Source organism: Lacerta agilis, chromosome Z, assembly GCF_009819535.1.
Source record: "Lacerta agilis isolate rLacAgi1 chromosome Z, rLacAgi1.pri, whole genome shotgun sequence".
NCBI lineage: Eukaryota > Metazoa > Chordata > Lepidosauria > Squamata > Lacertidae > Lacerta > Lacerta agilis.
Genome location: NC_046331.1, coordinates 17,431,014 through 17,440,073, shown reverse-complemented (window position 1 = coordinate 17,440,073; position 9,060 = coordinate 17,431,014). Strand labels below are relative to the sequence as shown.

The following is a 9,060-nucleotide window of genomic DNA, read 5'->3' as shown; positions in this document are numbered from 1 at the left end:
GTAAAAGGGGGGAAAAAACATTAGAAAAAGAAAACTTCCCCTTTTCCAACTGCCAATTACATGAAAAAGAAAATATGATTATTTAAAACATTCAGTCCATGCTAACATCCACCTTCTCCACTTTCTGTTAAACAATATTTCTTTTAAGTCAAGGTGTCTCAGAATCATTTATTTTGGGGAGGGGAGGGAAAGGACATGGAGGCAGCGGCTCGAGCCGTATCTTCCTCTACTGCAGGTCACGTGGAGGTGGTGCAGTAGTCTCTGCTTCCACCCCCACGCCCCTCAGCGGAGCCCAGGGCGGCTGCAGCATGGCGGACACAGCCTCTCAGATGCTGCTGGGCTCCGGCCTCATGGTGCTCTCGCAGCTGCTCATGTACGTGAAGGTGCTCGTGCAGGTGGGATATGAACCCCTCCCTCCAACTCTGGGAAGAAATATCTTGGGCGACAGGTCTATCAGCTGCCTGGTCTGCTAAACACATTATGAAGATTGATGGAAGGGCTGGACTCTTCAAAGGTTTGACTCCTAGACTCTGCTCAGGAGCTATGGTACTATAGTGGAGAGTAAGGTTTTGCAGCACTGCCAGGAAGCTGATCAAGTGGAGGACCCAGGGATCAGCCCCAAGGAATCTGCGTCCTCCTTGGAGCAAGTTGTTAAGGAGACTTCTCAAGAGATGATTGCATGTTGTGCTGCTATGCTAGTCACCCACCCTTTTCATGTGATCACGTTGAGGTGTATGGTGCAGTTCATTGGCAGAGAGACCAAGTACAGTGGGGTGTTGAGCTCCTTTGTCACCATTTACTGGGAAGAGGGCATCTTGGGATTTTTTGCGGGCCTTATTCCCTGCCTGTTTGGGGACATCCTGTCCTTGTGGCTCTGTAACGTGCTGGCCTACCTCATCAATACCTATGCACTGGAGAATGGGGTCTCCACCATGACTGAGATGAAAAGCTATTCTCAGGCTGTCACTGGATTCTTTGCCAGTATGCTGACTTACCCCTTTGTACTCGTCTCAAACCTGATGGCCATTAATAGCTGTGGGCTCGCTGGTGGCCTCCCTCCTTATGCCCCGCCCCCAGCCTACTCGTCCTGGTTACACTGCTGGAGCCAGCTACAGGGGGAGGGCCACATGAGCAGAGGGAACAGCCTGTTTTTCCGGAAGGTGCCTGCAGGGAAGCGGTATGTGTGGGAAGAAAAGAGATTTCACTGAGCCCTGGACCTTTTGCGGCTGCTCCAGATGCACAGAATGATGGCAGTGTGTTGATTTCTATACAGTTTTTTTTTTTAAAGAAAAATAATCAAATTAATCTTGGGGAATGGAAAAAAAGAAAGAATCGTTTATTTCTTTTTCACATGAAAACTCCAAGAAAGGTTGCCTGTTATTATTATTGATAAATGTTAACTTTCCCCCCTTGTAACTTTCCCTCCATTAATTCCCACCACCATTACTCTATATTGAATGATAATAAATTCTTCCATCCATATCCATTTTAAAGTCTCACCACTTTGATCACACTAATATTCTATATTTTTTCCTCATTATATATCCACTAGTTCATGTCCAGTTCAATGTTCAATTCCATTTCCTGTTGAATTTCCATCTCTTGTTATGTTTACGATAGTATCCTGACCTCCTTCTCTAGGACCTTCCATTTCCTTTTTTCCGGGTTTTTTCAGACATAGTACCATAACCTTAATAGTATCATTCTCTGAATTTGTCCCAGATCATATGCAGAATACTTCCTCTTTGCTAGAACTGAAGAAAAGCCAAGACCCAACTCCATCAGTACCACATCCAATTAATATTCAATCTCACAATTTGTGACTTTATATTCTCCTTTTCCTCCAGGTCCTTGTCCAGTGTCCATTTCAGCACCATCACCTGTTTTCTTCAATTTCATGATCCAGCCTGGCCAGTTTTCATCAGTTTGGTCTAGGGCCTCTGAATGTACCCTATTTCCATTTCCATTTCCATTTCCATTTCCATATCATATCTCTCTGGTTCATTTTCTTCATCAAACATTGGTCTGATCATTTTTAATAGTTCAGTCATCAGCTGTTGAACAATACCAACAGTCACTGGGAGATCCAAAAGTACCTTTACCATACTGGATACTTTTGATGTTCTGGATATTATTAGCAACTTCCTTAAAATCACAGCTGCAACTGTGTCTTATCTCAAAGCATATTTCTTTCCTATGACTAATGATGGCCACTTTAATTTCAGTTTTTTCAATTCTATAGTGGCAGGAAACAGAAAAAGGATTAAAGATTTTTCACATACAGGGGCTCTACCTGTCCATTAAATCTTTCTCGTGAACCGTAAATCAGGCTTTTCACTCTGCTTTAGGCACTATACCAATCAGTTTCCTTTCTGTTTTTCTCAGTGGAAGAAGGTGGTATTTACAGATCGGTCGATTTTTCCCAGCAGATGGTGTGTGTGTGTCACATTACAATTTCCAGATCCCAGAGATGTGTTTTTTTTAATTAAAAAAAGGGCACCTTTTTTCCTTACCTGTACATGGTGATTGTGTACGATGACAACTCCTCAGCTTGCCAGCTTGTCCTGACTTCTAAGACGTGAGGAGCAAACAGCAGAAAAATGGCTTTGATCCAAGTGTTCTGGGGTTAACTTCCAGATCTCCCTTATCTCCAGAGTGATTTGATAGCTAGACTATTTGTCTGACTATGATCAATCACCATGTAATTATCTTCTGTCAGCAGAAGCTAACAGAGAGACAACTGAATCACCATTCCTCTCTCCCAGAAGTCTCATCAAAGTCTGTGCATTCCTGTTGATATACATAGTGTGTGGCACTGTGGTCTAACCACTGAGCCTCTTGGGCTTGCTGATCAGAAGGTCAGCAGTTTGAATCTACACGATGGGGTGAGCTCCCATTGCTCTGCGTCTGCTCCTACCAACCTAGCAGGTTCGAAAGCATACCTGCCCAAGTAGATAAATAGGTACTGCCCTGTGGTGGGAAGGTAAATGGCATTTCCGTCACAGTGTCCCATTGCGCCAGAAGCGCAATGACCTGGAAAGCTGTCTGTGGACAAACACCAGCTCCCTTGGCCTGAAGCGAGATGAGCACCATACCGCATAGTCACCTTTGACTGGACTTAACCATCCTGGGGTCCTTTCCTTTTCCCTTTTTACACAGACAATTCAATGTCACAAATTACTTGGAGCAGCCCTAGAGCCACACTAAGGGCTTGTACATACTTCTGCTTTTTCCTGCCTAGAAAGCATGGGCTTGAGTGGTTTTGCCTCTTCCCTGCCTTTCCCCACTGAAAACCCACACTTTAGTGCTAAATTGGAGCAAACATCAATCTGTAATGGGCAACTGGTTGGTCACTGTGAGAGCAGGACCAATTGAGCCATCCTGTATTTGTTCTTACGGCCAATCATTAATTTACATTGGCCCACCTCCTTCCCCAGTTGATTTCCTGTCAGATCAAACCCATGCATCTTCTGTTGTGGAGCATCAGGAGGATCCCAGAATAGCAGGAATGGGACACCTCCCCCCAAGTTTCCCAACATTGCAGAGCTGCCTGGTCTGTGAGCCCCCAACATTCACACCTCATGCTAATGATGTTCTCTTTTCCTTAAAGGCAACAAAGACATTGCAAAGAACATCTCCAGCTGAGTTCTCACGAAGGTGCTGGCAGCAACTGAACCAACCCCTAATTTAGGTCACCTTGTGTATTAACCACAACTAGTTCAGAATATTCCTAAATTTAATTATCAGAGGATAAAAAGATAGACACAATTTGACATTATTTCCTCTCCCTTACATTCTGCCTCAAAGTCTCTGCCCCCACCCTCCCACTCTACACATTGAGCTGCATTTTATTCTACTGGGAACATTGAGGGTCCTCCTAGCAGCCCCACCTTGAAATAAAGCACGAATGCTTATTCTGTAATAATAATAATAATAATAATAATAATAATAATAATAATAATAATAATAATTTATTTGTACCCTGCCCATCTGGCTGGGTCTCCCCAGCCACCCTGGGTGGCTTCCATCAAATATTAAAATACATTAAAATATCACAGATTAAAAACTTCCCTAAACAGGGCTGCCTTCAGGTATTTTCTGAATGTCAGGTAGTTGTTTATCTTCATGTTTGCATCACATTTCCCTTTAGTTATTCAGTTTACTTTGGTTGCCTCCCCTTGCATTACCCTCCCCCATTTTGGATTCATGTTGGCCCTTTCATTCTGTGCATCAACAGCTCTCTCTCTCTCTCACACACACACCTCAAAGCACAGACATTCTCAGGCCCATGCCAGGGAGTTCTTGTAGGCCCTTTCCAAGGCTTGCAAGACCTGCTGCTCTGCACTTTAGCAGGGACTTTGTGTTCAACTTGCTAAAAGATTAAAAAGCTGATGAAACCATCTTCAGCCTCATCCCCCTCATCCTGTGCCTAGAAATCACAGATCTGAGCAGTTTCTGTGCTTACTAGACATGAGTCTGAGTGGTTTCCCCCTTGCCCCACTCCTTTGCCGGTGGAACCCCACTCTTTAGTGCTAAATCAGAGCAAAGGTTAATACAGAGAAAACCTGCTTGTTCTAACTGAGTGCTAAAGAGACATTTTCCTCGGGGGAAAGCAGTGGGGCAAGAGGAAGTATGGATAAGCCCTTATTGAAATATTGCAGTTGGGTACATGTTTGTGCATGTGGGAAGACAGGGACAAGTTACAAAAAACAACTTGCTGCTGTCCTCCAACCTTAACAATGGCCATTTCCCCATGACTACTGAGCATGGGCAAATGTTCACAGGCAGGTGAGAATGTGCTCCCACCAGAAAGAGGGCTGAAAAGTGCCGCACCCCATAGTCACCTTTGACTGGACTTAGCCACCCAGGGGTCCTTTACCTTTTACCTTTGCTGGAGGGAGGGCCTTCCTTAATCCATCTTCAAGCAGAGGCCTGCTGAGCTGCACACTGTGGGAGCTGAACTAAATGACCTCTGAGAATCCTTCCAACTCAGCAGTGCTGTGAAAGCAGTATCAACACAATGCTGCCCACCTTCAGCCCACCTGTGACACAGAAACATTCCCTAGCAACAACTTCATGGCTCAAGCGCCACCATTGATGGGTTTAGGAAAGCCTTCTGAGCCTCCCCTGTGACCACAACAGGCAATACTGGGCTCAGTGAAAAAACTGTTCTGACCTGCATGGAGGTAGCTTTCCATCATATGTGAGGAAAGCCCAGGGGGGGCCCACCTCCCCCTTTCCTAATACCTCCTTTGGCAACACATATCCATCACCGTGTTCTTTATGTCAATCATTCACATGGCAACAGGCCTGTGAATCAATTCTCAATCCTTTGCACATGAAGCCTGGGTCTGTTTGCAAAGAGAGATTGAGAGGGAGGCAATTTGCACCTGAAACCCACCCTCCCCAGGCCAGGAGATCCTGGCTTGGCATACATGGGCAACAGGTGCCTGTAGGTAACCTCAGAGCCAGCAGTACCTGTCCACGGGCAGCACTATGTATGTGGCAGGCGAGGGGAAACCCCCATGCTGGGCCATTGACCAATCCTCCCTTCCCAAAGCCAGAGGCCGAGGACAGGTGTCTCCTCCCCCCCCCCATCCTGCTAGTCCTCAATGCAGCCACTCAGGCCAAGTAGTTCCTGCCTTGCCGCTGAATCCTGCCTTGCCGCTGAATCCTGCCTTGGTCTCACAAGGAGCTCCTTCTCCAAATGTTGGGCCTGCTGCAAGGTAGTGAGGTTCACCCTCCCCCTTCCCCGGAGTCCCTGTGAGGCTCGTTTTGTGACTGAATTGAACATGACACATCATTATTCGGATCATATTCCACAGTGTCAGAGCCCATCTCCCAGTCTGCCTGGATTTTCTCTCTGAGAAGAGGGCCTGGCTATCCCTGTCAGCGTCTTTTCCACATCCCACATGATCGCTCCCAGAGACAGCCCTTTAATGTAGCACTCACTCGTAAAGTATGTTCTCTTTAAAACATTTATTTGCAATTTACATCATGAGTAAATATTAATGGGATGAGGCTTTGAGCAAATGGAAACAGATTGTGAGGCTGACAGCAGGGGCGACTGCCTTCCCTGTGGCTTACTCCAGTTCAGGATCCTGTTCTTCAGGGAGATGCTCTGTGCTTTTCACTGAGCTGTGCATTTTCCAGCTCTGGTGAGGGCTGCATTGATTGCCCCCATGTCCATTTATTTGACCTGCAAAGGGGGGGGGATGAAGTAGTAAGGTCCCCTCCCACCATCTCCCCTCATTCTGTTTAGCAGATTTGTGTGAAATGGCCATTGCTGAAAGCACCAACTTTGATTGGAAAGCTGGCTGCTTGCATCCAGCAAGTTACATTTCCAGCTACCTATAAGAACATAATACTGTATTGGGATGTGAATAGATGCTAGGAGAGGATATATTTATTAGATATTGTCCCTCCTCCCTCATATTTGTGCATTCAGCAGTGATATCCCATTGCAGCTTAAAAGGGTATCTTAGGCTAATTTTAGCCTTTTCATTCAACTGCCGGTAATCCAGGATGATTTAAGGCAGACTGGATTTTCCTGGAGTTTCCCCCTTTACTCCCTCTTAAAACAATAATCACACAAACAGTCTTGTAAAAGGTAAAAATAACATTTACTCACTCAGAATACTTGTTGAAGCGTAACAGATACAGCAGCTTTGTTCAGGCAGTCTTAAAATGGTAATTCCGTTACAAAGACATACTTAAGTCTAGCTTAAAATGGCGTCTGAGCTGGAGCTCAGACTTGGCAGATGTTCTCACATTGCTGGTACAGCAGAAAGAGATGAAAAAGAATAAGGAGAGTCTGCCAAGGCAGGCAGGAGAATATATACAGCTACACCCTCCCCCTGTCAGGACACAGTGGGAACATCTCTCACAGAGTTCTCTCTAGCAAGTTTACAGGAAAACTCTGTGAGCTTCAGCTCCTATTACGTGCCTATCTAGCAAAACATGAATTGTTGGTTTGACAGCCTTTTAAACATCCCACACATAAGATGAGCCATGCAGGATCAGGCCAATGGTCCATCTTAGTGCAGTATCCTGTTCTCACAGTAGCCAGCCAGATGCCCCCAAAGGGAAGGAGCTTGCCAGCAGGACCTGAGCACAAGAGCCCTCTCCTCTTTGTGATTTTCAGCAACTGAATTTAGAGCTGTTCAGCCTCTGGCCATGGAGACAGAGAACAGCCATGTTATAAACTACAGGGGTGGGAGTGGTGATGCAATTTGGACAATAAGCAGTAGGGTGAGTGAGGGGACAGCAATGGCTTTTTCTCAACTGAATATTACAGACAAAAGCATTTTAAATGTGTCAAGTCTACATACTTGATCACAGAAAGCCTCCCTGGCCACTGCAGCAACCCCAAACCCCTATTTGTCCTAGCCAACATGGGTCAAGAGGGAAGCCTCACAGTCTCCAGGGACAGCAATTCTTCAGGCTGTGGGGGGGGGGAAGCCCCTCCTCACGGCTGGCAGCTGCACCCTGCAGTCCCAGCTTTGGCAAGTGAGGAGGAAAGGAGAGGTGAACTTCAAAGTCCTCCTTTTGTGCAGACCTTTTATTGGAGGAAACTCAGAGATAGAGATAAGCAATCCAGTACACAATGTTGAACAGCAGGAAGGCTGTGGGGAAGAAAACCCGGGAGTAGGAGTCCAGGCGGGAAATGTGGATGCGGATTCTGCCCTCCCGCCAGGTGCCCGTCTGACAGTCCTCAATGCAGCAGAAGAACTGCTGACACTCCTTCCCTTCCAAGCAGGGGGGCTCCAGGTCTTCGCTCTCCACCTCTTCACTGTTGCCCTCGACTTCAGCGGGCCAGTGCACCAGGCTGTTGATGTTGATGGCAGTGTAGGAGGGCATCACCAGGTGGGCATGGCTGGCTGCCTGGAGAAGGACAAGGAGCAAATGAGAGAAGCAGAGAAGGGGCACAGGGGCTCCCCCCCCTTCCTGGCTTGGAAGGTGGCAGCAGGCGCAGCTCAGGGGTGTCATTTTCTCCATCTCTCTGGCACAACTTTCAGAGGGGGAACAGGCCAGCTTGACCCAACTAGCCCAACTGCCTTCTGGGACAAGATTTGTGGCCCCCAAAGGATCATCTGGAGTGAGGATCCCCCCCACATACTTTTAAATGCAAATTCCTGATGACTTTGTGCTGTTGATGCTATTGGGGTGGTTGCACACACCAAAAGCATCAATAGCACAATAGAATACTATTTGCAGCTGCAAAAAGCTTCAGGGCACTCACAATGCTTCACTCCCAGTCATCACATCTCCCGTAATTTGCTGCTTGAAACCTCATAACTTTGTTATACTACAAAACGCTCTGGTTTATTTTTCTCTGGCTTTTCCCTCTGGACTGCAATAATGTGGTAGCATCAGGGTAGTACCACAGAGCTACTGATAAGGCAGAATAAATCCACCAGTAACGTGCTATTTATTGCATCAAGAGCATGTTGCAGAAAACATACCGGCTGTTGCAAAATGCCAGCCTGGAGGGGTCCCTCATCACTTTCCTCCCTCTGCTGGCTCCTTCTCTTGCCTGGATCCTTTGGAGGGACCCTGGGTGAGGCACCAAGCTCTGCCAGGCAGTGTGTGTCCCCCCCCCTTCCATCCTGCTCACCAGTCTGGGCTTCCTGCTACTATGCTGCGTTGGCTTCTTGTTTCCTGCCAGGTAGTTGAGGGTGGCATACTCCATGAGGGCTGCAAAGACGAAGATGAAGCACACTGAGACAAAGAGGTCCATGGCAGTGATGTACGAGACCCGGGGCAGGTGCTTGCGGGAGATGGTGCTCAGAGTAGTCATAGTGAGCACGGTGGTGATCCCTGGGAATAGGAGGAGAACACCTGGGTGAAACTGCTGGACGCCTTGTTGAAGATACAAGTCTAATTGCATATAAAATATTGTATTTAATTGCATTGTATTCAAGTTGTTGTAAAAGAAGCTCCAGGCATATAGCTAGTAATTGCTGCTCCAGAGAAGCGGACACGGGGCAGTGGATTCAAACTACAAGAAAGAAGATTCCACCTAAACATTAGGAAGAACTTCCTGACAGTAAGAGCTGT

At 46.7% G+C, this 9,060-nt stretch overlaps 2 protein-coding genes across 3 annotated transcripts in view; one reads left to right on the top strand and one right to left on the bottom strand.

Annotated features, from left to right (window-relative positions):
• Positions 1-297: 297 nt before the first annotated feature.
• Positions 298-1,279, top strand: LOC117040328 (mitochondrial carrier homolog 2-like). Its single transcript, XM_033138028.1, is given in 4 exon segments — positions 298-435; positions 438-464; positions 467-541; positions 544-1,279. Coding segments are annotated over 4 exon segments (894 nt in total). The 5' UTR covers positions 298-308; the 3' UTR covers positions 1,209-1,279.
• A 6,176-nt stretch (positions 1,280-7,455) lies between these two features.
• Positions 7,456-9,060, bottom strand: part of LOC117040112 (gamma-aminobutyric acid receptor subunit gamma-4) — a 40,904-nt gene continuing 39,299 nt past the window's right edge. Inside the window, exons 8-9 of one of the 2 annotated variants that reach the window (XM_033137666.1) lie at positions 8,618-8,820; positions 7,456-7,884 (exon numbers count right to left, since the gene is read on the bottom strand). In XM_033137666.1, the coding sequence (XP_032993557.1) occupies positions 7,576-7,884; positions 8,618-8,820 (512 nt within the window). In that variant the 3' untranslated portion in view covers positions 7,456-7,575. The remainder of the gene's footprint in view (positions 7,885-8,617; positions 8,821-9,060) is intronic. The other variant, XM_033137665.1, reaches the window with a different exon arrangement.